The sequence below is a fragment of the Zonotrichia leucophrys genome, chromosome 10 (assembly GCF_028769735.1).
Source record: "Zonotrichia leucophrys gambelii isolate GWCS_2022_RI chromosome 10, RI_Zleu_2.0, whole genome shotgun sequence".
NCBI lineage: Eukaryota > Metazoa > Chordata > Aves > Passeriformes > Passerellidae > Zonotrichia > Zonotrichia leucophrys.
This window is the reverse complement of record NC_088180.1, coordinates 19,736,581-19,764,248: the sequence shown is the minus strand read 5'-3', so window position 1 is coordinate 19,764,248 and position 27,668 is coordinate 19,736,581. Positions and strand designations below refer to the sequence as shown.

The 27,668-nt window shown below is 50.8% G+C and overlaps 1 protein-coding gene across 4 annotated transcripts; it reads left to right on the top strand.

Moving 5' to 3' along the window:
• Positions 1-61: 61 nt before the first annotated feature.
• UACA (uveal autoantigen with coiled-coil domains and ankyrin repeats) lies at positions 62-27,668 on the top strand. Of its 4 annotated transcripts, none has more exons than XM_064721911.1 (19): positions 62-188; positions 10,702-10,835; positions 11,321-11,409; positions 12,125-12,189; positions 12,914-12,971; positions 13,887-13,957; positions 14,064-14,170; positions 16,022-16,203; positions 16,632-16,669; positions 16,808-16,891; positions 17,693-17,800; positions 18,737-18,769; positions 19,279-19,377; positions 19,576-19,612; positions 19,908-19,960; positions 21,282-23,942; positions 24,492-24,644; positions 25,866-25,931; positions 26,012-27,668. In XM_064721911.1, exons 1-19 carry the CDS (start codon positions 132-134, stop codon positions 26,081-26,083), a joined length of 4,167 nt encoding a protein of 1,388 aa, XP_064577981.1. In that variant the 5' UTR covers positions 62-131; the 3' UTR covers positions 26,084-27,668. The 4 variants fall into 4 exon arrangements, with proteins under 4 accessions (XP_064577981.1, XP_064577983.1, XP_064577985.1 ...); XM_064721912.1 differs by lacking the exon at positions 62-188 and adding an exon at positions 8,196-8,295; XM_064721913.1 differs by lacking the exon at positions 18,737-18,769.

Here is a 27,668-nt window from a genome sequence, read left to right as displayed (position 1 = left end):
CCCGCGAGGGCGGGCCGCCATTGGCCGCGGCGCGGGTGGGCGGGGCGGGGCCGGCGCGTCCCGGCCGTGGCGGCGGCGGCGGGAGCGCGACGGGGCCGGTGCGGTGCGCGCCCCCCGCCCGCGGCCGCGCCATGAAGAGCCTCAAGTCCCGGCTGAAGAAGCACGAAGCGGTCATCGGGGGCAGCGCGGTGGGTGCCGGGGCACGGCCCCCGACTGGCTGGGGGGTCCCGGGGTGCGGCAGGGCGCGGAGATCCCGGCGGGGCAGAGCACGGGGAGGTCCTGTTTCCTGGGCTGGGGCAGAGCTCGGGGGTCCCGGCGTTTGGAGGGGCCGAGAACAGAGGGTCTGGTTTTCGGGGTGCAGAGCTCGGGGGTCCCGGTGTTTGGACGGGCGGGGAACGGAGGGTCCGGTTCTCGGGGCGCAGAGCACGGAGGGGCCGGGCACGGAGATCCCGGCTCCCCGTGGAACGGGGACTTGGCGGGGAGCGGAGAGCTCGGGGAGCCGCGGTGACTTGGCGGGGCAGGGAGAGCCCGGGGTCCGTGGGAGGGATCCGAGCCGGGGGTTCGGGACTGGAGGAGCGGCCCCGAGCGCCCCCCGCCTCTCGCTCCGGCTGAGCCCACAGGTTCCCCGTGCCCCTCCGCTGTGTCCCGGCTCCCGCACACATTAACGCCGTTTTCCCCCGAACCTCGGGGAGCCGGTGCGGAGCCGCCGCGGGGCTCGCTCGGTCCGTGCGCGGGGCACGGGCAGGAGCGGGTTCCGCGCTAGGGATTGATGTGAAACCGGAGCGCTTTGATGGAGGAATTGCTCGGAAAGTGGGCAGGGAGCTGGTGAGCACGCGGCTGTGGATGCCGGTCATCCCCTCTGGAATGCCGAGCTGAATGAACCAGGCAGAACCTCTGGAAATGCACCTCTGGCATGGGGCAGTTTTCTTGTCCGGCTTCCAAAATTCAGGCTGGTTTTAGCTGCCTTTAACCGGCTTTATCGGTCTTTGTTTTCACTTCATTCATCCCCGCGGATGACTTTAGTTCAGGGAGGAGGTTTTTGTAACTGGAGCAAGCCGCGTTTGGAAGCTGTTGGCGCGGTAAATCATCGTTAATTGTGCCTGTTGGTAAATGCTTCCCCATCCCGAGCTGTCCCTGTGCTTGCTGCGGGGAATAGCGGCACAGGGAGGTGAATGTGAGGCGCTGGATTTTATCAGCAGTGCTTTGAGATAGTGGCTATCTCCGAAATCCTGCTGTGAGGATGTTACCTGGCTATCTCCGAAATCCCGCTCTGAGGATGTTACCTGGTGCTCCCCTGGCTGATGACAGCTCCCAGGATCCACGGGGCTCAGCAGTGATTCATGAGCCTGTTATGAGGATTTGTCATGCGTGGGCTGGCACTGCTCCGTGTTCATTAGCTGTCCTGTACTTTAGAGCTGTTTGTTATTCTCAAATTAGCCCGGTAATTACATTCAAACAAAGCCTGGCAGCACCTGTGTTTGGTTTTGAGTAGACATGGAGATTTTTCACTTCCAATAAACCCTCTCTTCAGAGGAGGTTTGAGCAGTCTCAATACCTTTGAGAGCTGAAGTTACTCCGAAATACGTGCAGGGAAATTCCTTTCAGCAAGATCCTGTAAAAACAGGGATTTTTCTCCATAGTAAACTTACTTCCCCTGTTTATTACGTAGCTTGGTTGTGTGATCACTCCACCATCTCATCAAATAGCAACTTTTGATGTTCTCTGTGGGGGACAGCCCCATCGCGGTGGGTGTTTGGGATGAAGCTGGTCTCTGTTCTGCTGGAAGGAGGGGAACTGGGTGGGATCCCTGCCAGCGGCAGCTTCAGAGATCCTGCGTGAAAGGAGCGCACAAGAGCTGCCTGTTTGGGAAACCTCATCCCTCTCTCCTCTCCTACCCAGCCTGTTTCCTGCGGGGTGCAGAGAAACCTCATCCAGCCTGCTGTGGGGAGTTTTCCTCCAGGTGAAGGTGGTACTTACGTGCCTTCTGATGGGAATGGCTTTGTTACTGATTTGTGATGGAGGGAAGCCACGAAAAGCAGCAGAAAGTAAAAACCATGTTAGTTATTACCAATTCCACGGTTGTCCAGAACCTGAAAGTGGAATTACCTGGTTTTGCCAGCTCCAGCTGGTGCTTGGAAAATCATCTGAGCAGCCTGTTCAGTGCTCTGCATAGTGAGACAAATGCCTGGCATTAGCAGGAGGGCAGGCTGGAAAGTTGGATGTGGGTTTCTGTGGGGCATGAAGGTCAGGGGAGGTGCCTCATCCACCAGCATTTACAGGAAAGATCTTAATTAATGTCCTCAATCCCACTGGGACCACAGCAGCTCCCACCGCCCGTGCCTCTGAGATTGCAGAGTACATCCTGACACCATAAATGTGTGTCTGGGACCTGGGTTGTGATAAGGAAATGTGTTCTTCAGCAGAGCTGGGAGTTGTGTCTGTACCTGTGAGATACTCACTGCTTGCTCTCTCTTGAGAAGCCGATTGGGGAAGGGTTGGTTTGTTGTGCAAAAAACCTTATTTTCTCTGGGTCAGACCTTGGCAAGTGGACCTTCAGAGTTCTGTTAGTGGCCTCTGCAGGGGAAAAGGCACCTGCTTGTTGCTATAGCTCTGGGGGAACAGCTGGGGAGGGCTCTGCTTGGTCTCAGGTGTGTTATCCCCTCAGCTGGGCCTGGAATTCAGGGAAGGGGCACCTGGAGTTACTGGGAAACCATCAGGGGGTTCCTCTGTGAGCAGAGCTGGAGCTGCAGCCCCAGGAGTGGGATCCTCAGGGCTCAGGGGCCTCACCTGGGGGAGGTGATGGGGCATCACCTGGAAGGGGTGATGGGGCTTACCTGCTTATGGGAATCACCTGGGGGAGGTGATGGAGATCAGGTGCAGGAGGTGATGGTCCTCACCTGAGGGAGAGGTGATGGGGATCATCTGCTGATGGTCCTCACCTGGGGGAGGTGATGGAAATCAGGTGCAGGAGGTGATGATTCTCACCTGAGGGAAGTGATGGGGCTCACCTGCTTATGGGAATCACCTGGGGGACGTGATGGTTCTCACCTGAGGGACAGGTGATGGGGATCACCTGGAAGGGGTGATGATGGTGGTCCTCACCTGGGGGAAGTGATGGGTTATCACCTGTGGGGGGTGATGGGGATGGGCAGCTACAAAACCACGTGGAAACTCCTACCAGTCCTCTCTCCCCTGGGAAAAGTGGCAGCTGGGTTTTGTTTAATTAAGAGAAACCAAAGCTGCCGTATAATTAGCGGAAAGCATTGTGCAAGGAACAAAGGGACACCTGAGCTCTTGCCCTGGTATAATGAGCTGTGATTATTAAATGAATATCTGAACAAGCTCGGGAGTCAGTGACAGCTGAGCTTGTTCGAGGCTGTGTCAACGCTCCTTTCCCTGTGGGTGCTGCCAGCTCTGTGAAGTGCTGAGTGTTGCTCTGGGAAGGCAGGAGTGGAGCTCTGTGGGGTGACCCAGTGCACATGAAACACCTGCTCCTGGCCTGCCAGCAGCAGGGAGGGCAGGTGCCTGCTCCTGCTCTGGGCTCGCCCCTTTGGCATGGCAGTGAAGGATGCTGCCGGCGTTTGCTAATTCATCAGCAGCACCTCTTGCTGGCTGTGCAGCAGCATCAGTGTCAGCAGTGATTTATAGCCCAGTGTGCTGACATTAGTAACCAAAGGGGTGAACTGGAAACCAGGTGTTTGATAACATAATTTTAACCCTTTAAAGGTTCAAGGTCATTCACAGAAGAAGAGCCTGGTGCTGCTGGGGGCACACGAGAGTTTGTACACGAACAAGAATTCTGTGGCCCTGTGTCCTGGCTGTGCCCTGTGCAAGGACACAGAGCAGTTTGTCAGCCAGGCTGATCCCAGTGCCCTGACCCATCAGCAGAATTTTCCAGTGCTGCTGCTGCTCTAGCTGGAGCAGTTCTGCCCTGTGCCCCCTCCCTGAGGTGACTTTGCCATGGCATCCTCAAGCACCCACTGCACTGTAATATTCCAATGTCATTCCTGGCCTGGCTGGGGTTGTTCCTCGGAGCAGGTTTGGTTCCAGGAAGCTTTATTCAGGCTCGTGCTAATGTGTTTGTTCTTGGAAAAAAAATCTCTCTGTGATTCATTTGCATTTAGTTAAGTGGAATTAGAGCTTGTTTGTGGGGTGAAGCTGAAGAAACACAACTGGCAATTTGTGGTGCAGCAGAAGCTTTGTGGTGCAGCCTGTTTACAGGTGCATTGTAATTTTCAGGCTCCGTAGAAAGGAGAGTTAATGCTTTATCGCTTTGGAATGTAGCAATTAAAAATATTTAAAAGAGTGCAGGTTCAGTGCAGGCCTGGGAGTTCAGTATCCTGAGCTGATGTGCAGACATAATTACACAGTTAAGCACTATGCTTATCTGCTTGGAGTTCACATGACCTTTTGTGTAGAAGCAACTTATGGAGTACTTTGTCAGTATTTAAATATTAATGCTAGCAAGCACATGCTGGGGCATCTGAGGCTGATCCTGTTTGCAGCACTCACTGGGGTTTGGTGTTCCCTGTCCCTGTGTGCTCGGGGCTGGTCCCTGATGCAGCACTCACACCAGGTTTCATCACCTCTGCCATCTCCTGATGCTTTAGTGCTGGCTGACCATGGCTGGGGTTTGGTGCTCTGGTCCCTGATGCAGCACTCACACCAGGTTTCATCACCCTGCCATCTCCTGATGCTTTAGTGCTGGCTGACCATGGCTGGGGTTTGGTGCTCTGGTCCCTGATGTCGCATCAACCAGTTCACCCTGCATCCTATGCTTTGTGCTGTACCAGGTGGTTTGTGCCTGGTCCTTTGCTTTCCCACACCAGTTCATACCGCCATCTCCTGATGCTTTAATGAATGGCAGCTCACAGATCAATGGGGCCTTGCCTGAGAGCTCAGAAATTGCAGCTAATGGAGCCCTGGGCAGGCAGGAGCTGTGCTGCTCCCTCTGGCAGCTGGACTCTGGCCCTGCTCCTGTTTAAAGGGGAAATATTTCTGCTGTGGGGTGAAGCTGGGCTGGCAGGGCTCCCCGTTATCCAGGTGTGATGTTCCTGGCCCCAGGTAGCAGGGATGCCCTCAGCAGAGCTGGGGGATGCAGAGCCCCAGCAGCTCTGGTCACTTCTGCTGCTGTCCAGGCTGTGCCTCAAGGCTGGCACTCTCAGGCTGCTTTATCAGGAAAGTTCTCTGAGTTTTGTGTTGGCCGTGAGATATGGGAAAGTTGTTTGGGAACAAAACTGGGACTGTTTTAGTTCTTTGAGCTGGCTTTGCCTCCTGCAGGGATTGTAGGCAGAATCCTTTGGCACTTCCAGTGTAGCCCATGAGCTCTTGTTGGCTGGTGCTGGTGGATTTTCCCCTGGCACAGCTTGGAAGAGAGAAACTGGCACTGCTGTGGGGGACCTCTCGCTCCTTACAGTGGGAAATGTTCATTTTGAGAGGATTTTTTGACCTAGAAGTCAATTTGAATTTTCTTGATTCTTAATAGATTGATCTTGACGGGATATGCTGACTTGGGAGGAAACTACCTTCAGAACAGGGTAAAATCAGGGATGTTTCTGAGGAGATGTATTTGCCTGCTTTAAGCTGTTTGCTAGGACAGTGTTACCTGCATTGATGACAGGCTGCAGTTCCATTTAAACACACCAGGCACAGCTGTTCAGGTGAGTTTTTGACAGGAGTGTTTTCAGCACGATACCAAACCAGAGCAGCCCTAAGGGAACTGCTGATTTTTATCCCGTTTTGAGCTGAGCCTGGCCCACTTTGTGGCGTTGAATGGCTTTTTTATTCTGGGGGATTTTTGGTGAATGAGGTGGTAACACAAAGTGCTGCCTGTGGGAAGGTGCAGGGTGAAACAAGAGCCCTGTGTTCAGGCTGTGTCTGGTTTTCCCTTGCACAGACTAAACCCACATCCCACCCCTGCAGTCTGGCGCTCCAAAGCCTTTACACGTGGGGACAGACGTGTCCTGGGAAGTGAGATATGCTTGTAAAATACAAAAAATGCCATTTCTGCTCGCCCCAGTGGGGTTTAACCCAGTATGTGCAGTATTTTTTTCAGGCAGGTGAGCCAGATTCTTCAGGAGAGATGGGTTTAGTACAGTGCCCTTGCACTGCAGGGGAAGCTGCACCTGGGGAATATTTTTAAAAACCAGTTTTCTAATCTAACTTAGCCTTTCATTCTGTCAGTGCACTTCAAAAGCCTTTGTCACTGCGTGCCATTGAAAGGGCAGGGTGTGTCTGTCCCCATGTAGGTTTGATGACAAATGAACTCTGCCCTCTGGAGAAAGAGCAGGGACTCAAAGTGTGGGGCCTGGGGGACGTGTGAGCTGCCCTGGCTCTGAAAGGGCTGGTTTGGGTTGGATTCTGGGAGGAAATTCCTCACTGGGAGGGGGTGAGGTCCCTGGATCCCAGGCCAGGTTGGACATTGGGCTGGGAGCACCTGGGGCAGTGGGAGCACCATGGCAGCGCTGGGATGGGATGGGATTTAAATCCCTTCCAGCTGCTCCTGGGGTTCTGTGAAGGGCTGCTGAGTGTGTGTGTGAGCTGTGCTGGTGCTGGCAGTGTCCCCAGAGCTCTCTGCTCTCCCGTGTGCTTATGTCACCCACTAATGGCATTACCGGGGCTGTGCTGGGGACAGGATCAGCCTGGCCCTGCGGTGGCAGGAGCTGCGCTCACTTTCACAGCTTTATCCCAGCTCGCTGGGAAGGGCTTAGGAGCTGCTTTGGGTTACAGCAGGTATTTCTGAGCTGGGTTAGCTGGCCCTAGAGCTCATCCCACCCTTGCCATGGGCAAGGATGAGTGCAGCTCATGAGACACGAGGAATGTCAGCAGGCAGATGAGGTGGAGACAAGGAAAACCTTTGGGATGAACACCTGGAAGCCACAGTCTTACCTGCATTTCTCACCAAACTGATTTTGGTCAAGTGGGGCTTTTCTGTTGCAGCCACTTGGGAGGTGTATTTATTCTCCCCCCAGAAAAATATCCATTTTTAGCTTGAGGAGACAGACTTGGTTGTGGTCAGAAGACAACACAGTCACTGCGCTTTTTTGGAGTGGCTTTGTCACATGGATGCTAATTGCAGAGAGATGCTGGAACATTCTTTGGGGAAGGCTGGTGCTCACACAGGGGACGAGGGCACAGGTCACAACTTATGGGAAAGAGAGAATTTGCCCAAATCTGAGCGACTGATATAAAAATTCCCTGCTGAGAAGATCAATTTATTAGGTTATTTGCAGCCCCTGGAGTGTGTCCTCCAGGGTGAGTGTAAGTGGTTTTCCTGGCCCCGGACCAGGTTTCTCTCCTGCAGACAAAACAGAGCGTTGCTTGTCTTGTTGACCTACTCCTCTAAATATGGCACTTGGGAGCTCTCCATTTAAATTTAAAACTTGTGAAAGGGGATTCTCCATCTCCCTCCTGTTAATCATTGTGCTGTCTGTTTAATGTTTTCACAGCCTCTGTGACTCCTCTCGTTTCACATGTTGGGAGACAGACTGGCAGCAGCAGTAAGCTGAAACCAGGTTTTATTCAGAAAGGGTTTCAGCGCTGCAAAAGGAGAATTTTTTTAAAGCGGAGGCATGTGTGTTTTCTAATTTAAAATGGGTTACATTTCTGTCAAAATAGGATCACGCATTCCATCTGCTCGGCGGTTGTGGCTGTCTGAAGCCTGAGCCCGAGTCTGGCTGCGGCTCTGCGGCGCGGCGGAACGGGGAAGGAATTACTGCAGGGAGTATTTCGGTCCTGCTGTGTTATTAGTGGTGCTGAGAGCGACCTTCCCCCGTGTGGGTGCCCGTGGCCGTGAGGAGGAGCGTGGTTGTCATTTCCAAAGAGCGCTGGCCTGCCTGTCTGCGGGGCTGGGACGTGCCTGGCCCCTGAGCTCACTGCAGCACCGTGACTCAGGGCGCGGGCACGCCGGGAATGTATTAATAGCTATTGCTTTCTATCGCCTGCCTATCAAGTAGTGCCTTATCAGAAAATAGATCGGGCTGGTGAGGCTGCCTGCGTGTTGTTTACAGCTCCTGGGCCCGGGCGGTATTTCCCTGAGCGCCGTCTGTCCGTCCGTCTGTCCGGCACCGAGCGCTCCTCTGCGTGCCGCAGGGTGATGAAGGCTGAGGATGATGCTGAGGATGGGGAGAGCACCCTCGGGGAGCCGAGCTAAGTGAGGATGGAGCAGGAGGAGCCGCGGGCAGTGCAGGGCAGCGGTTCCTCGCCGTGAGCTGGGGCAGATGTGACCGGGCTGGTGGCTCCTGGCACCTCGAGTTCAGCATGATTTGTTGGTTCTCCTGTGCAGCCAAGGACACAGTAGGTATCTGGGACCTCTAGCTGGGGTTTTGTACCCCGGCAGGAATTTACAAAAATTACCGCAAAAATGTGAAAGGTTTGATTGTGCCAATGGGGTGTAGTAGTTCTGTTTAATTGATGAGTGTTGGATCTCCTTAGCAGCTCCTCCTGCGAGGAATCTTTCCTACGTGTGAAATGTGTTCGTTAAATATATAATGATTTAATCGTGGAATGGTTTGGGTTGGAAGGGATCCTAAAGCTCATCCCATTCCACCCCTGCCATGGCAGGAACACCTCCCACCATCCCAGGCTGCTCCCATGTCCAGCCTGGCCTTGGGCACTGCCAGGGATGCAGGGGCAGCCACAGCTGCTCTGGGCACCTGTGCCAGGGCCTGCCCACCCTCCCAGCCAGGAATTCCTTCCCAATCTCCCATCCATCCCTGCCCTCTGGCACTGGGAATGATTCCCTGTGTCCTGTCTCTCCATCCCCTTTTAGACTTAGTGCACCATAGGCCGTGGGTACAAATGACTGAAGTGTTGGTTTTTTTAAGTAATGCTTCTGTTAATCAGAACTTTTATAAAATGGGAGCAGGGACTGGCTGGGGAGGATTTGGGAGGACTTTCTGTCCATTTGGGTGAGTTGTGCTGGCGGGTATCAACCCAGCAACCCCACCCCAGTGTGAGCACCCAAGGTGAGATCCCTGTCCTGTAGGGATGGGAAGGCACCAGGAGAATTTCAGGCTGTGATGCTGTGCATGCACAGTCCCCAAGGTATTTGACGTGAAAAGCTGAGCCTTGCATGAGGAGGTGGCTTTGCAGGGCAGCCTGTCCAGGCTGGGGAGGACATGGCACTGGTTGTGTCACCAGAGCAGTCAGTGACTTCTCAGGCCAGGCTGCCTTGGCTCTCGGGCTAATGGATGTGTTAATTGATTGATGAGTCAGTGCTGCACCTCAGCCCGGCAGCACTGCTGCTAATTTCATTAGTGCTCTATTTTTATTACTCCTGTCACTTCTAGCAGGGCTGGACCGGGTTAGCTGCTGCTAAGCCTTCATGATTACAGTAATCTTGTTTATTGTGGGAAAGCAGATGAAGCCTATCACCCAGAGTTGTTATGGCTGGAAGGGCCCTCTGGGGATGCTCCAGGCCAGCCCCCTGCACAGGCAGGCTCACCTGGGGCAGGTGGCACACAACGTGGCCAGGAGGGGTGGGGATGGCTCCAGAGAGGGAATCCCGCTGCTCCAGGGCTCTGCCCCCTCTGGGGAAAGAGGTTCTTCCTCATGTTGAGGTGGAAGTTCTTGTGGTTTAGTTTCTGGCCGTTGCTTCTTGTCCTGGGTACCACTGAACAGTGTGGAATCATCTTCTGGCACCCCTTGGAGATATTTGTGTGGATTGATGGGATCCCCTCTGTCTCTCTGATCATGAGTGCAGCTCCCTTTTACAAATCACTGCAGGTGCAGGTGGTGGCACTGGAGTTTTGGGGTTGTTCTTTTTTATTTACCTTCTTTTACTTAAACAAACCCTGGGCTGGGGTTACCTGGTTTAATGTTCTTCTTGTTGTGAGGAATTTCTGACCCACACTGAGAAGTAACTTATGCACCCGCAGGCTGCTTGTGTCTCACCAGCAAATCCTCTTGCTGTGCAGAGTTAGATTTGAATGTTACACTTCTGTTTTGAGTAAAATACTCCTCTGGAAGCCTTGTTCTTCCCTTAAAAGCTCCTTGGATATCCAGCCATCAGTGTCCAGCGTGGATGTGAGGTTTCTGTCCCTGAGCAGGTTCCTGAAAAGCCCTGAGCCATCCAGAGGGATGGTTTGGCAGGGAAGAGAACAAGCTCTGCACTTTGGGATGGGAAGCTTGGCCTGGGGCCTGAAATTCTGAGTTTGAAGTAAACAAGAGAGGAGAGGGGGGTGAGGGCTGTCTGGGGCTGGGTGGTGGTGGTCTGTTTATAGCTGGCTTGGGATTTCTCTGTTCTCCACAGTGCTTTGGGAACTGCAGGCAATTCCCAGCTATCAACTTTGAATTTCTTCCTTCTGCAGCTCAGTCAGTAGCCGTTCTTCCCTTGAGCATCACACTTAGCTAATTTCTGACCCACTGAACAGTCTGGCACAGGCAGGAAAAGCCATGTCCTGGAGTGTATTTTTAGTGCATCCATTTGTTGTCAGAATATGACAAACTGAAACAGAATGAGGAAAACCAAAGAAATCTGATCCTAAAGGTCTCCTTTAGGACCTAAGTGATTTAACCAGGCTGTCCCAGAGCTCTGCACGCTGTTCAATGCCAGCAACAGTGACAGGGCTGTTGCACAAATAGCTCCAGACGTCCTGGTGGGCGCAGCACTGTTTGTAAACCAATTTTGGATTTTGTTGTGGCTCAGCCCCGGTGGCTCCTGGTGCTCCATGAACTCACACGTGTGCTTCTGTCCCCCAGGTGAACCCAGACTGGAGCAAGTACGATGACAGGTTGATGAAGGCAGCTGAGAGGGGCGATGTGGAGAAGGTTTCATCCATCCTGTCCAAGAAGGGGGTCAGTCCCACCAAGCTGGACGTGGAGGGGAGATCCGCGTAAGTGACTTCCCGAGATTGGGAATGCAGCTGGGGGCTGCTGAAAATCATCCTCCTGCTCTAGAGTATGGAAATCATCCTCCTGCTGCTCCAGAAACCTGCTTGGCTACAGAAATCTGTGTAATGCCTCATGTAATCCAGCTCCACCGAGCTGGAGCCCAGCTGGCTGCAAAGGGAAACTCCCAAACAATCTTCACTTGAGTGGAGATGAGTGCTTAAACACTTGCTCTTGCCAGGTTTGAGTGTTAGAGGGAAACTGAAACCCCCCTGGTATTTCACCTGGTTCACTGATCCAGGTAAATAATGGTTGTTCCTCAGGAAATTTGCCTTGTTCCTTGAAGTAATGTTTGCAGAACCCTTAACTCTGGATGCTGTCCAGAGCTGGCCCCTGCAGCACTTCCCTGCTGCTTTGGCTTTCCTGGCCAATATTGCCACTTTTGTGTACAAACCAGCTGTGCCTAAGCAAGGTCTTTTGTCTTTTTTAGATTCCATGTTGTAGCATCAAAGGGAAACCTGGATTGCTTGAACACCATCCTGGTGCACGGCGTTGATATCACAGCCACTGATGCTGCAGGTGGGTTCCTCACAGGCCCTGAAAATGCTCCCAGCTGAGTTTCATCCTGAAATAAAGTTAAGCTGGACCACAGGATAGCTCTTCCTTCTTTCTGTAGCTGGTAAAAACCAAATTATCTGTGTGGCTGGTTGCTGGTCTGGAGGAAACTGGCCTGTTATGGAATTGATGAATGCAGCAGAACTCAAGGAATGTGGGTTTGTGCTGCTATAATTGTGTTTATAATGTGCTCCAGACTCGCTGGTGAGATCAGCATTTCTGGGTGAGAACAACAGGATAAGAGCAGTTCTGAATGAACTCGAGGTGAGGATCCTGTGGAATGCTGTGGGAGGTGTTTGTGTGCCCAGCTGAGCCTCAGGAGCTCAGAACCTTCCAGATTTCCTTGAGTGGTAGCAGACCTTATGGAAGAGACAGTTAAAAACAGCAGCTAATTTTCAGGTTGTTACTCAGAATTTAATAGGTTTAATATGAAGCTGAGAATAAGAAAATTTACAGAGATAACTTGGCCTCCTCCTCTTATGGGAGAGTTGATTTTTTTAAATCCTTATGTGGAGTCAGATGCAGTATTTTGAGATGAATTTCACAAAGGAACTGTAACAAAGTGAGGTGTAGAGAGATGTCTGAGCACACATCTACAGGGACTGTTGGATCTAAAATGCTGGGAATGCTCCTCAGGAATTCTCTGACCCAAATCTGAGCTGCTGTTCTCTGTTTTCAGGCAGAAACGCCCTGCACTTGGCTGCCAAGTATGGCCATGCTTTGTGCTTGCAGAAGCTCCTGCAGGTACTGAAAATACAGCTCGTCTCTTATATTGAGGGGGGAAAGGTGGCTTTACATACACTGCTTCAAAAATGGGATATGGGATTTCTTTCTTAAGAAATATTTTAAAAAAATATTCTTTTTTAAAATAAAAATATTCTTTTTAAAAAATAAGAGTCTTGGGGAAAAGAACTTTTCATGCTAAATACCAGGTTGGGACTGTAAGAAGGCTAAAATAAAGAAAATAAACTTTTTTTTTTTAAATCTTTTCATAAACTGTCAAATCAAGTTATAGTTTGTGGTTCTTGAAGAAAACAGGGCTGAGTGTCTTTAAAAGACTGCTGTTCCCTGTTTAGAAACAGCAACACTGCCTGCTCCAGAGTAGTGTTTGCTTCAAAAGCTGGGCATTTATAGCCACAAACTCTCATTATTGAAACAGCATTTGAGAATTGTCTTAGGTTTGTGTGATCTTTATTTTTTTCTTCATTTATTCCTGGTCAGTGTATGGCCATTTGATTTTTTTGTTGTTGTTGTTATTTTAAATGGGTTCTTTAAACTTTTAATTGATGCATGTCTCCATGCAGCTGTAAAGGCTCATTATCTGTGAAAAGTCTAATGTATTGTGCAATTCTTGTGCATATTTTTTTACTTAAATCACATTTTATTGCTTTAATTTAAAGCTCAAACACCTGATGTTGTAAATGCAGCCTGGATTCTGCTTGATAACTGGGATTATTTATTTTAACAGTACAATTGTCCAACAGAGAATGTGGATCTCCAGGGAAGAACTGCTCTTCATGATGCAGGTGAAGGGCTTTGCTTTGCTGCTAACTGTATGGAAACGATTTAATTAATGCATTTACTTCCAGATGGGCTGAATCCTTCTCTTTTAATTTTGGTGGGTTTAGTAGGAGAGATTGTTTTATATTGTCATGACATTTGTCCTCAATAATGAACTGAACAGTGTTGCAGAGCTTGGAGGTCTGAGGTGTGTGATGGTGTTCACAGGGGTCTTATTTGAGGGAAGAGATGAGGATCTGACTCCATGTTTCAGAAGGCTGATTTATTATTTTATGATATATATTACATTAAAACTATACTAAAATAATAGAAGAAAAGGTTCTCATCAGAAGGCTGGCTAAGCTAAGAATAGCAAGGAATGATAACAATGGTTTGTGGCTTGGACAGAGAGCCCGAGCCAGCTGGGCTGTGATTGGTCATTAATTAGAAACAACCACATGTGCCCAATCCCAGAGATGCACCTGTTGCATTCCACAGCAGCAGATAACCATTGTTTGCATTTTGTTCCTGAGGCCTCTCAGCATCTCAGGAGGAAAAATCCCAAAGAAAGGATTTTTCATAAAAAGATGTCTGTGACAGAGGTGGAGTTGGGTAGAATGTTCAAGCATCACGAGCAGGGCTTTAGGGCAGTGCTGGGGGTGGGTGAAGAGCCTTTGCTCTGGGTTTCCTGCAGCCTCCCTGTGCTGCAGTGTCTGGCACAGCAGTGTTTGATGCTGTGGGTGTTTTCCTGCATCCTCCCTGTGCTGCACAGCAGTGTCTGATTGCTGTGGGTGGTGTGAGAGCTGAGCCCTGCAGCCCAGCCGTGGGGGTTTTGGTGTAACACACACCCCCAGGGCTGTGCCTGGGCCCTCCCCAGGCTGCTGTCACAGCACAGGTCCCCTCCCTGCCCCTGTCACCTCTCTGTCCTGCTCTGTCCCCAGCCATGTCCGACTGCTCCGCCAGCATCCAGCTGCTCTGCGACCACGGCGCCGCCGTCAACTCCAAGGACGGGGTAAGGGGCTGCCTCCCCCTCCTCCTGCTCCTCCCCGCTGCCCCCAGGGAGCTGCCGGGCCCCTGTGCCTCCTCCCTGGCCTCACGCTGTCCCCTGTGTCCCCCAGGACGGGAGGACACCGCTGGTGCTGGCCACCCAGATGTGCCGCCCCGCCGTGTGCCAGCTGCTCATAGACCGGGGCGCCGACGTCAATGCCAGGGACAAGCAGAGCAGGTAAGGCCTGCAGGGCACTGCTGGGCTCCTGCTGGCACCGGGGGGAAGGGTGCCCCTTGGCAGGATGGATGGCACTGGGGCCCCTTGGCAGAATGGATGGCACTGAGGGAAGGGTGCCCCTTGGCAGAATGGATGGCACTGAGGGAGGGCTGCCCCTTGGCAGAATGGATGGCACTGGGGGAAGGGTGCCCTTGGCAGGATGGATGGCACTGGGGGAATGCTGCCCTTGGCAGAATGGATGGCACTGAGGGAAGGGTGCCCCTTGGCAGGATGGATGGCACTGGGGGAATGCTGCCCTTGGCAGAATGGATGGCACTGGGGAAGGCTGCCCTTGGCAGGATGGATGGCACTGGGGGAATGCTGCCCCTTGGCAGAATGGATGGCACTGGGGCCCCTTGGCAGAATGGATGGCACTGGGGGAAGGGTGCCCCTTGGCAGGATGGATGGCACTGGGGCCCCTTGGCCCAATGGATGGCACTAGGGGGAGAAGGCTGCCCTTGGCAGAATGGATGGCACTGAGGGAAGGGTGCCCCTTGGCAGAATGGATGGCACTGAGGGAAGGGTGCCCCTTGGCAGAATGGATGGCACTGGGGCCCCTTGGCAGAATGGATGGCACTGGGGCCCCTTGGCAGAATGGATGGCACTGGGGGAAGGCTGCCCTTGGCAGAATGGATGGCACTGAGGGAAGGGTGCCCCTTGGCAGAATGGATGGCACTGGGGGAAGGCTGCCCCTGGCAGAATGGATGCCACTGAGGGAAGGGTGCCCCTTGGCAGAATGGATGGCACCGGGGGGAAGGCTGCCCTTGGCCCAATGGATGGCACTAGGGGGAGAAGGCTGCCCTTGGCAGAATGGATGGTACTGGGGGAATGCTGGCCTTGGCAGAATGGATGGCACTGGGGGAATGCTGCCCTTGGCAGAATGGATGGCACTGGGGCCCCTTGGCAGAATGGATGGCACTGAGGGAAGGGTGCCCTTGGCAGAATGGATGGCACTGGGGGAAGGGTGCCCTTGGCAGGATGGATGGCACTGGGGCCCCTTGGCAGGATGGATGGCACTGGGGGGAGAAGGCTGCCCTTGGCAGAATGGATGTGCTCAGCCTGGGGCAGGAGAACCTGGGAGTCAGTTCACAAGTGGATCTGCCAATTCAACACCTGGCCTTTTTTCCTGCTCCTGCTGGCATCCAAAATATTCCAGGCTTGTTCTAGGCAGCAGAGAATCTGCACTTGGTTCTTTAAAGGGTTTTTCTGTCCCAAGCAGCCCTTGGGATCAATGTGCACAATGGGCCATGGAGAAGTGATGCTCTGGAAAGAAGTCCTGAGTCCACTGGAGCTTCCAAGAGACCTTGAACTGTTTATTCCTGGATTCTGTTTGTAGCTGCTGCTTTTGCCAGGGATTTCTTGGAGAATTCCTCCATGACATGAGGCTGCCATGGGACAAAGCCTGGCCACTCTCACTGCACGTCCTGCAGCTGGGGAGTGTTTGGGGGAGCTCTGCCAGGGCTCCCAGGCACCCCCCTCTCCAAACCTTGTCTGAACTCCTTGCCTGGTGTTTGTTGTGTCTGTTGATTTGTCTCTGGTAGAGGAAACCAGAGTCACGGGAGTTCTCCAGACACTGGGTGGCTTTCAAAGGCAGCGAGTCTGTGCTGGTTTTATAGAAATGCTGTTGTTGTGTGGGTTTGTTTGCTTTTGCACAAATATTTAAGCATTGCTGAGTGACTGTGTCCTCTGTGGGCAGAGGGAAGGTGCCCTGGCTGAGGTGTCTGAGGTCAGACATGTTTGTACCAGGGCTGGCTCTGTGAGTGATGCTCTGTGGGGTCCCGGGTCTCTGAACCCCTCTCTCTCCCATGCCAGGACTGCCCTAATGTTAGGCTGTGAATATGGCTGCAAGGATGCCGTGGAGGTGTTGCTCAGGAATGGTGCTGATGTTGGTTTGACTGATGGCCTTGGCCATGACTGTGCTTACTATGCCAGGATTGGGGACAATATTGACATTTTGGCTTTAATAAAAGCTGCCGTTGAGGACTCCAGCAGAGGTAGGAGGAACCTTCAGCCCCTCCCTTGGGGTGGGATTGTGTCCCTGCTCCTGTGGCTCCAGGGGCTGGCTGGGAGGGCAGCTGTGCTCCTGGGACCACAAAGGACCTGTTTGGGAGGGGAAGGGCAGCTTTGGGGTTGTGTGGTTTTAGCAAAGCTTTTAAGAGGGTCGCAGGCTGTGATGCCTGGAGGGCTTAACAGTATTGATCATGGGAGTTATTTACCCTTATTTATAGCAATAAATAGCCTTTATTTTATAGAAACCCTTGTGGATGTTTCCATGTTTGATTAGTTGGGGGTGTGGTGAGCTATTTTTTGAAATGCCCTCCCAGGGTGGAAGGGGGATGGAATTAGCTGAATGTGTCATGTTGTTGCATGAATCTGAACTAAATGCCTTTTGTAACTCCCTGTTTCTGTGGTGCTTTATTAGGAAGAGACAGCATCAAGAGAGGGCAGGCTGAGCAAAAGGTACTTGATGAAGCCATGTGTCACTGAGGGCTTGAGGGGGGATCGTTTGTGGGGGGCTGAGGCCGGGGTGGCCCCTGTCCCAGTGGGAACTGGGGTGGCACAGGGATCTGAAGGAATGTTCTCCTGCTGCCCTGACAGGTCTGCAGCGTGTCCCAGAAGTGGGGCCGGGGCTATGGAGCACAGGAGGAGCTGCAGCTGTTGCAGAAGGAGCCTGGCACTCAGGTGGGTGGGCAGGGAGCCCCTGTGGGTTCCCAGTGGGATAACGGGGCACAGGAGGAGCCTGGCACTCAGGTGGGTGGGCAGGAGGGAGCCCCTGTGGGCTCCCAATGGGATAACGGGGCACAGGAGGAGCCCCTGTGGGTTCCCAGTGGGATAACGGGGCACAGGAGGAGCCCAGCACTCAGGTGGGTGGGCAGGGAGCCCCTGTGGTTCCCAATGGGATAACGGGGCACAGGAGGAGCCTGGCACTCCTGTGTGGGTTCCTGTGTGGGTCCTTGCCCACTCAGGTGGGTGGGCAGGGAGCCCCTGTGGTTCCCACTCGGATAACGAGCCTCAGGCACTAAAGGCAGGCTGGGCTGCTGGAGTGAGCACTGATGATCCATCAGCAAAGGTCATGTACTGCTGCTTGCTTCAAACCTAATTGCATGATGTGGCAGTTATGCAGATGAGCTGTAAACTTTTTTTTCAGGAAAAAACTGCACCTTTTTTGGGTAATAAATAGTTGGAAGTGTCCCTGTCTCAACCTTTCCTACCTCTTAACCTTCTGCCTCTGCAGTAAAATCAGTCTCAAGAGATGTATGTTTGTGTCATACTAAAAATAATCTGTGTCATAATTGTTCCACTAACCAGCATTAATTTTCCCATCTCGTTCCCTTGTCATTGCAGTTTTCAAAAGGCTAGGCAGGGCTTGGAGTGCTCAGTAACTGTTAAATCTGCTGGCTCAGAGTCTTTACCTTTCCCAGAGTGTGTGTAGTGTGGGGAGTCCTTCAGTTTTGTTTTTAAGTGCCATATTTTACTTTCAAGGACTTGGAGCTGGAAAACCAAGATTTGAAGGATCGAATGAGGGAGGTGCAGGAGGAGCAGAGGATGCTGCTGGACAGAATCAGTGGGCTACAGCTGCAGCTCACTGAGGTAAAGCAAGGCTTGGCAAGCTGGGACAGCCACCTGGGGCTGACAGGGGTTAGGATCTGCTTTCCTGGGAATCACTGCAATGTGTGTCCCCCACTGCCTGCTGGAAAAGCCTCTGGTCTTGTAGTGACACCTGAATTGTGAGGGGGCTGGTGCCATGTCCTTGCCTGGCACCCGGAAATTTGGGCAGCAGCATCTGTGGCTGTGCCATGGGCTGCTCTGGAGTGCTGCAATTTGGAGCTGAGCTCCATCTTTCCATTAAATGTAGGTGGCAGGGCTTTGTCATCAGCTGACTTTTCAGCTGTTACTGCAAGTGCAAGCACAGAGAAAAAAAAAATCTTCAATTGACAAGAAAACAGCCAAAGGTTTCCAACAGAAGTTTCTCACCCAAATTTGAAATGTTGATTTAAAAAAAAAAATCCCTCTTTTTGGAGGTCTAAGTGTGACCAGTAGAAAGAAAATATAAAGAGGATTTTTTTGTTGTTTTTTTTTTTTCTTTGTGGAGGCTGTTCCTTTGCTGTATTTTTGTAGAGGTACATTTATGCAGCTCCTCCTAAATGTAGCCCATGGATAGAAAGAATATTTCTTAGTGCAGTCAGTGGCTTGTCTGAACTCCTGTTTTAAGCATTGCCTTTATGAAATGAACTTCTTAATAGCCACTTCCCCAAATCAGCAAACTTCTTAAAAACTGAACTTGGTTTTCCAGTTCAGTAGTGTCTGAGCTGGAAAACAGGAGATATTCCAGTTCCCAGACATTGCTCTGTCAGACACCCTTAACTCCTGGCTAGAGAAATAGGAAACAGAGCAATAAAGCCAGATGGAAATTGGAAGGGCAGCATTAGAAGCTGGGGTGGATTTGTCAGCTGATGAACTGTGTGTGAGCCCCTTAAACATAATTAAAAAAATGATTTGGGGGGGATTTTTTTGTCATTTTTGCAGGAGCAAATGTTTGCAGATGATCTTGAGAATGAGGTAGGATGTGTCACCTGCAGGTGTAACAGCACTGGGGAGTAGGGGAAGCAGCTCTCTCTTTTATTTCCTCTGCAGTTGTAAATACACTACTTAAAAGCTACCTAAAAATGCCAAGTGAGGCATCTACTGCTATGGATCAGCTTATGCAGCTGCACAGCATTTCTGCAACTACAAATAATTATCCTTCCCATGGCTCCTTTAAAGCTCACTTAGGATATTGAGCACATTGATAATATTAAGCATCTCTGTAGTGACTTTCAGTAGTGCAAGACTAACAAATATGAATTAATTAAACAGTAGCAGGTTATGTTGGTGCATATTCCTGACTCATTCCTCAAGACTCCTTCTGTAAAGGAGCAGTCTTGAAGAACTCCAAAAGCAAAAATTAGGGATTCTTTCGGTGCTGATCTTGGTTGAAGTTCTGTCTAAACTCTTCGAAAAGTTCCTTGAGGTCTTACAGCCCTGTCCATTCTTGTGGCTTTGGCTATGTGGCACTCCTTCTCTTTCAGAAAGATGAGTTGAAGAAAATCCTGACTACCAAGGAAAAGCAGCAGGAAGAAAGTTTAAGGACTATTGAAGCTCTCAAAGCTAAACTCAAGTATTATGAAGTATGTTGAGTGATTTGAAATGGGATACAGCAATTGGTATTTACAGTAGGAAGTACTTCAGCATGTTAAATTGCTGCAAATGCTGAATGGTTATCTCATTGCAAAAGCTTTCCCTGCCCCTTCACCCTAGTTTAACGTAGAGCAGAAATGTGAAATGAATTTTCAGCCTTACTTTTGTTTCTTGCCCTTTGATTTTAGGGCGACTCTGCGGGGTCTGGAGGTAACTTTGGAAACAGTGAGTACAGTTAGTTGTTAAAGCTTGCTGTGCATGGTGGGGTGTTGGAATACAGGGATAAAAGGGGATTTTTGGTCATCTCTTCCTGCTGGTCTGAAATGCAGGCAGGCCCTCGTCCCCTTTCCTGTGGGGATTAATTAAGTAGAAGTTGTTTTAATAACAAGTGCTTAAACACCGGCCTTCAGCCTGGCGTGACCCCAGTGACCAGAATAGAGCTGGGCAGGAAAATCAGTGTTCTTGTGATTGTGTTCCTGTTTTTAACCAGAGCTAAACACTGTTTGCTTTGAAAATCCAGGAAAAGAAGATTTATTACTTAAACAAGGCCAAGCATTTGCAGTGGAATCCCAGGTAATAAATATTTTACCACTGGAAGGAACTCTGAGATAGTCGTGCTGGGAAAGCTAAACGTGCTTATAAAAGTGTGTTTATTGAGCATTGCTTCTGAGCACACGGTTTTGGGGAATTCTTGCTTTTCTGTGTTTATTTTTTACTGCGGGTGCCCTCTAGAGTCCTGTCTGTGTCAGGCTGGAAATGCTGGGAGGGCTGTCCTGAGCTCTCCTAAATGTGTTTTACACAGCCACTCTGTAAATTGGGGGCTTATCTCCATCATATTTTTCTAATTTATTAATATATTATAATGTTATAATAAAATAATATAATATACAGATTATTTCATTTTCCTGCATGCTATATAATAATTCCCTGACAATTCTGTTTGATAGTTATCAACCTTTTAAAGCAACAATTTGGGTATAAACAAGGTCCAGCAGACTCTTTGGGCTGGAATGAGATGGGCTTTAAGGTCCTTTCCAACCCAGACCCTTCTAGAATTCCAAGTGACTGCATTCCTCAGCCTTCTCAGCAAGAAGGGTCTGTGAGCCATGGCACTCTCTGCTCTGATTCCTTATAAAATTATTTTCACACACTTGAGCTGTGGCTGCCCCTGGATCCCTGGAAATATCCAAGGCTGGGTTGGATGGGGTTTGGAGCAACCTGGGACAGTGGAAGGGTCCCTGTTATGGCAGGGGTGGCACTGGGTGGGATTTAAGGTCCCTTCCAACCCAAACCATTCCATGACTGGGGAGCAGTAATGCAGAGCTGTATTTGAGATTTTTGCTGTTAAAAGCTGAAATACCTGTTCTGTAATAGGGGCAAGAATGACTTAATGTAGGGAAAAAAAAAAAAAAAAATCTCTTGTAGTAGTGATGCTCAGATCAACTGGATTTTAGGCAGTTTCCATACCAAATAGTGGTGTCAGTTCCCATACTCTAAATAATGGGCGGTTCCCATACTCTAAATAATGGGCGGTTCCCATACTCTAAATAATGGGCGGTTCCCATACTCTAAATAATGGCAGTTCCCATACTCTAAATAATGGCGGTTCCCATACTCTAAATAATGGGCAGTTTCCATACTCTAAATAATGGCAGTTTCCATACTCTAAATAATGGGCAGTTTCCCATACTCTAAATAATGGCAGTTCCCATACTCTAAATAATGGGCAGGTTCCCATACTCTAAATAATGGGCAGTTTCCCATACTCTAAATAATGGGCAGTTCCCATACTCTAAATAGTGGGCAGTTCCCATACTAAATAATAAGCAATGAACACATGTCCATGACCTGTCAGAGCCGTGAACTTCCATTTTTTGTGCCAATTTCCCCTCAGTCCCGGTCCATGCTGAGGCCCCTGGAGCTGTCGCTGCCCGCCCAGTCGCCCAGCTCCGAGAAGGAGGCTTTGAAGAAGGAGCTGGAGAGCCTGAGGAGCAGCTTTGGAGCAGCCAAGGAGGAGATCAGCAAGCTGCAGAGGGAGCTGGCCCTGAAGGGCGCCGAGTGCAGGGCCCTGGTGTCAGAGTGCGAGAGGAGCAAGGCAGAGTCCGACAGGCAGGTCAGGCAGCTGGAGGACGCCCTGAAGGACGTGCAGAAGAGGATGTTCGACTCTGAGGGCAAGGTGAAGCAGATGCAGAGCCACTTCCTGGCGCTCAAGGAGCACCTGGCCAGCGAGGTGGCCTCGGGGAGCGGCAAGGCGACGGAGGAGCTGAAGGAGCAGCTCAAGGAGATGAAGGCCAAGTACGAGGGAGCCTCTGCCGAGGTGGGGAAACTGAGGAACCAGATCAAGCAGAACGAGCTGCTGGTGGCAGAGTTCCGGAGGGACGAGGGCAGGCTGGTGGAGGAAAACAAAAGGTTGCAGAAGGAGCTGGTGAAGGTGGAGATGGAGCGAGATGAAAGGGGCAGGAACGTCACGCAGTTGGAAGGGCAGCTCAGAGAGACGGCGGCCAAGCTGGCCCAGTCCGTGAGCGCGGAGCAGTTTGAGAAGGTGAAGGGTTTGCTGTCAAACGAGGTGAAGGAGAAGGCAAGGAGGTTAGCAGAGGTGGAGGGGGAGCGGGAGAAGCTGCAGGCAGAGCTGGTGCTGTTACAGAGGGAGTCTGAGAGCCAGAGAGCTCAGCTGGCACAGCGTGTGAAGGCAGAGGAGCACGAGCAGATGAGGAGTGGGTTTGAGCAGAGGGAAGAGGAGCTGGGGAAGGCAATTTCTGAGCTATCACAGAAGAATGAGACTCTGCAGAAGGAACTTGAAAGATTGCAGGCTGATAACAAGGTGCTGAAGCAGCAAGTCCAAATGCTAAAAACTGAAATTAAAAGCCAGAATGTGCCTTTAAAAATTCATGAGGAGTTGAAGAAAGCAAACGATCTGGCTGTGGGTGACCTGACAAAAAAGCTTTTTGAAATAACAAAGAAGTACAATGAAAGCAAAGCAGAAGCTGAAAAGTTGCTGGCAGAGAAGAACAACTTAAATGAGAATATCAGCCACTTGCAAGCTGTGTACCTGTCTCCGGAGCAGCACAAGAAAGAGCTGGAAGCTTTAAAATCTAATGGGATTGAGCTTGAGAAGCAGCTTGCTGAGCTTCAGAAGAAATATGATGAGGAGCAGGCAAAAGTGGGCAAGCTGGTGGCTGAGAACACGGGCCTGAGGGAGACCCTGAGGGATCAGTACGTGCTGGCCACCACGCACGAGGAGGTTAAAACTGTCCTCAACAGCACCCTGGAAAAGACCAATGGGGAGCTGTCAGACCTGAAGGGCAAAATTGGAGAGATAAAGCAGGAGTTCCTGAGGGTGAACGAAGAAAACGGAGCTTTAAAAAACAAGGTGAAACTCTTACAGAACCAATTAAAAACGGAGTATATCAGTTTAAAGGATCACGAGGCCACGGTAAATACTTTAAATAAAAGCGTGCAAGAGCTGCAGGAGAGCAACGCTGCCGTTAGGGCTGAGCACCAGAGGGGGCAGGATGAAATCTTACAGTTGCACGCAGAAATTGAAGCCCAGAAGAAGGAGCTGGACACAATCCAAGAGTGCATCAAGTCCAAGTACGCCCCGGTGGCCTCCTTTGAGGACAGGGAGCAGAGCCTGCAGGGCACGGTGAAGGAGCTGCGGGCACAGCTGCAGGAGCAGCAGCAGAGGTGCAGGGGCAGCGAGCAGGAGGCGCAGAGGTGCAGAGAGGAGAGCGAGCAGCTCCGGAGCGGGCTCCTGTCCATCCAGCACGACCTGCAGCACAACTACGTGCTGGCAGAGAAGTCCCACCAGCTGGAGAGGCTGTGTGCCAGCAGCATGGAGGAGCTGAGGCAGCAGCTGAGGGCCCTGCTGAGGAAGCACACGGGGCAGGAGGGGCAGCAGGAGGGAGCCGTGGATCGCGAGGTGCCGGCGGAGCGGCTGCAGGCGCTGAGGGAGGCTCTGGGCCGCACCGTGGAGGAGCTGCAGCAGGCCCTGAGCAGCAAGGAGGAGCGGTACCACAAGGAAACGCTCAGAGTCGGGGAGCTGCAGCAGGAGCTGGCCCGGCTGAAGGAGTCCTCGGTGCCCCTGGTGGAGTACACCCAGCTGAAGGAAGGGCTGGAGGGAGAAATGGCGGCCATCAAGCGCGGCCTGGAGGAAAAGGAGGCGGAAACGCAGGCCAAGAGCCAGGAGGTGCTGAGGCTGCAGGAGGAGCTGCGGCAGAGCCAGCAGGCCCTGGCAGAGCTGCAGAGCCAGGAGGTGGTGGCTGTGGCAGAGTACAGCTCCATGAAGGCTGCCCTGGAGGCCCAGGTGAGCAGCATGGCCGGCCACCTGGCCAGCATGAGCCACAAGTACGAGCAGGCCTGCGAGGAGGCCCTGCAGGCCAGGAGGAGCGAGCTGTCCCTCAAGGACGAGAAGGAGCTGCTCCAGCTCAGGAGCTGCAGCATCGAGCAGGAGATCAAGGACCAGAAGGAGAGGTGTGACAAATCGCTGACAACCATTATTGACCTGCAGAAGAGGATCCAGGAGTCTGCAAAGCAGGTGGAAGCCAAGGACAACAAGGTGAGATCTGGGGTTTGTGCTCCTGATGCTCTCAGCTTAGCATTCAGCTCCTGAGGTGCTCCAGCACCACTTTGTGCTGAGCATCAGGAACCCAGGGCTGGCCCAGAGCAGCTGAAGTCCTCATTTTACATCACGCAAAGTTTTTCCAGTCCCTTATGTTCTGGACATTGTGTTGTGTTTAAATTCTGTTAAAGCTTCAGACTTCTGGGGATATCAGCTCCTCCTTCCTCTGGAGCTGTGTTTGTTGGGCATCTCTGGCTGGCCTTCTGAAGGTTCACTGTTCTTCCTAGAAGTCAGACCTGGAATGCCCTTAGATCCTCCCTTTTTTCAGTCTCTTATGTCACTGTACCTGCCACACCCCAGTGCCAGGGAGCACAATGGCAACCAGCGTGTCAGCAAAGCAAAGTCCTCTCTGCAAGCTGGGACAAAGACCCTTCAGTGCTTGCTGGGCTTCATCAGACTCGAAAGAATGTTAAAGAGCAGTCTGCAGTGAGACATCCTTAAATGGCATTTTCTGTTTTTTGTTTTTTTTTTTTTTTTTATTTAAAGATAACAGAGCTGCTGAACGACGTGGAGCGGTTAAAGCAGGCTCTCAACGGCTTGTCCCAGCTGACATACACCACTGGGATCCCCTCCAAGAGGCACAACCAGCAGGTGGAACTGCTCCAGAGCCAAGTGAAAACACTCCAGCAGCAGCTGGCTGTAAGTGCTCACACAAGGTGTTGTCTGACGTGCAGTAGCATTGCTTAATTCCCTGTGTAAACAGGGAAATGTGGATGTGCCCGCTGGAGCAGGGGGTGGGACTGCAGCCTCACACTTCACAAGCACACTATCCATTGTTTGCTTGGGCCTTTGCCCCTGAGTTCTGCTTCTCTGTACATTTTTTTTCTGCTTTCCTCTTCAGTTTGAGTTGCAACACTTGACAGCTTCTCCAGATAAAAGGGATATAAGCAGAGTGGGAGAATTTGTGCTTATGTGATACTCTGCTGTAATCCTGCCAAGACCATTTCTGAATGCAGGCTCAGCTTTAGCCATTTCTTACAACCATATATTTTTTTCTCACCTTGGAAGGCTGAGGTGGTAATTTCTTAATGGCTTTGTGTTCCTCTGCCTGCAAGCCCTGGGTGTGTTGTTTGTCGTGAAGCACTGACAGACAGAGCAGGGGACATATCCTGAGTGCTGGGATTTTGTGCACGCTTTACCTCAGTGAAGCTCATTATTAAAGCTGTGACTGGGCAAAGTGAGTTCTGCTCCTGCTCAGATTCACAAATACATCAGAGTGTTTGCAGGGTTGATTCTTATGAGGCAAAGTGTTCTAAAAAGGGTGGTTTTAACCAAATAGCTGATGCTGTGATGAAGGCAGCGTGCAGGGCTGTCGCTGTTGTATTGAGGATGGGTGAATGAAGCAACATGACTGATGTTTCTAGAAGAAAAAGCTGAGTTTATTAGATTCACATTCTTTTTATAGATAGATCTGAGAAGCTTGGACTTGATTGATGTTCAATTAACGCTCCTTACGCTGTTGGTTAATTAGGAACAACACTTGTAAACATCTTACAAGTTCAGAATACTAATTGTAGGATTGTTTTAATTCTTTATCTGAATTTTCTCAAAGCTTCCCACAGGAATGTCTGGGAATATTTATCTGACTTTCTTTCTGACCAGACTCTCAACCACCACCACCACAATGGGCCAGGAGCCGGGCTCTGATGGCCCTTTCCAGCTCAGGATATTCTGTGACTATTCTTCCAGCAGAAGAGCAGGCACTTTTTTTCCTTGATTAGTGGAAGGGATAACATTCAAACCTGTAGATTGAGCTGTGGTTGGCGTGGCAGTGGCCAAGCCCGGGAGCACAGGGCTGGGAGGGGAAGGAGCAGAGGCTGAAGGAGGTTGGAGCTCACCGTGTCCCCTTGTCTCCCGCAGGACGCCGCGCGGCAGCACCAGGAGGTGGTGGCAGTGTACAGGACACACCTGCTCAGCGCTGTGCAGGTGAGGCTGCAGGCTCCCCTGGCAGGGAGGGAGATGCTCACAGGGGTTTCAGTGTTGGTGATGGGTGTTTGCTCCTGCAGGGTCACATGGATGAAGATGTGCAGGCTGCCCTGCTGCAGATCATCCGCATGAGGCAGGGCCTGGTGTGCTGAGTGCTGCAGGGCCCTCGTGCTGATACTGAATTGGTGATGCTGGTAAAGCTGCACTCACAGCCTCCCAACGCCAAACAACGCTCAAAGCTGAAGCATTTTCTCCTGTCAAACACTAAACCAGGGCTATGGCATCTCAGGCCTGGTGCTTTTATCATGAGATGGATAAAAGGTATAGAACATCTTTTAAAACTGTCAAAATGATGACATAGAGGTTAAATTGTTTTAATGTCTGATTGACCACTTGTTAAAGCAGGACCTATACCCAGAAGCTCCAGTTGATCCTTGAACTTGAACTCTCATGGGATGCTTAAAAATAAACTGTGCAGAGCAGTGTGGCTGAGTGTTGTAGCTGTGGATGTCCCTTAATGATTAAGAGCAAGTGGCTCATTTGTCACACTGGCTGAGCAGGATGTGCTGTGACACACACAGGAAGGTGTTTGGCTGTCTCTTGTAACTTGGCTGGCCAAGTTACAGCCTTTATTTAATATATAAGCTTAAGATTTAGTGCCTTCGCTTCTACAAGACTTAAAAAAATCAGGTTTTCCATCCAAACACTAACACTCCCTGCCCCCAGAGTGTCCCTGAATGCTTCAATCCTGACTCCTGCAGGCTGGAGTGGCCTGGTTTGGGGAGCAGCAGTGCCATGGTCCTGCTGCTGCTGCTGCTGCACAACTTCATTCCTCCTCAGGCTGGGACTGAGCAGCTCAGGTACTGCATTTTCAAACACCAGCTCATGCAAGTCTGAGCTGTAAATGATGTGCTTTAATCTTATTTGTGGGGAGATGTCAGTAGTGAGGATTAATGGAAGGAGAATTTTTAATTGCTGGAATCTCCCCATGAAACAAGGCTTCATTTTTAACTGAAGGATGGTTTCCATAAGGAAGTTTTATGAAAAGAAAAAAAAAACAAACCATGAAATTTGTTACCGTTCAAGGGAAGTCTTTGAAAAATGAGCCTGTTAAGGAACAGGGCTGTTTAAATTGAGCATCAGTGAGTGCTGACCTCAGTCTGCTTTTTAAAAGCCTTTGCTGATAACCACCAAGGGGGAATGTGGCATTCTGATGCAGAAAAGCCAAACTTCCCCTCCATGTTCCTGAAAAATGAGGGCTGAAGTCAGAGTTCCCTGCTTTGTGCTGTTTGGGCTCCCCCAGCTGCCCCTCCAGGCCCTGGGCTCCTTTTTTTACACTACACTTGTGTTTATCTCCTTTTATTTTCTCCCTTTTTGGGCAGAGTCTTGTAGGATTGAAGAGGCCACGTGGAGGCTCCAGACAGTGATGGATGTGCAGGGCAGTTTTTATATAGAAATACCCTTAATATATTTACTAAATACGTGTCTGTAGTAAAACAGATCTGCTGCTGCTTTCCTTTAGTTTCTTAGAGGACTATTACAGAAAACATCTCAGAGTAAAGAGTTACTTTTTAGCCAAATTCTTTTATGATTGCATTACTTGAAACTTATTGGAGAGGATTTGTTTTGTTGTACTAACTGGCCTATTTTGATACTGTGTTTCCTTATCCAGGGAGTTCTAGGTATGTTTTTCTAAATCTCTCCCATATTACTTCAATAAAATGGTTTCTTCTTTTT

Excerpts from the sequence above, each read along its gene's own strand:
- UACA (XM_064721911.1), top strand. The coding sequence starts at position 132 with ATGAAGAGCCTCAAGTCCCGGCTGAAGAAGCACGAAGCGGTCATCGGG. Across the intron at positions 189-10,701 it reads CGGTCATCGGGGGCAGCGCG|GTGAACCCAGACTGGAGCAA; the intron begins GTGGGTGCCGGG and ends TCTGTCCCCCAG. Across the intron at positions 12,972-13,886 it reads AACTGCTCTTCATGATGCAG|CCATGTCCGACTGCTCCGCC; the intron begins GTGAAGGGCTTT and ends CTCTGTCCCCAG.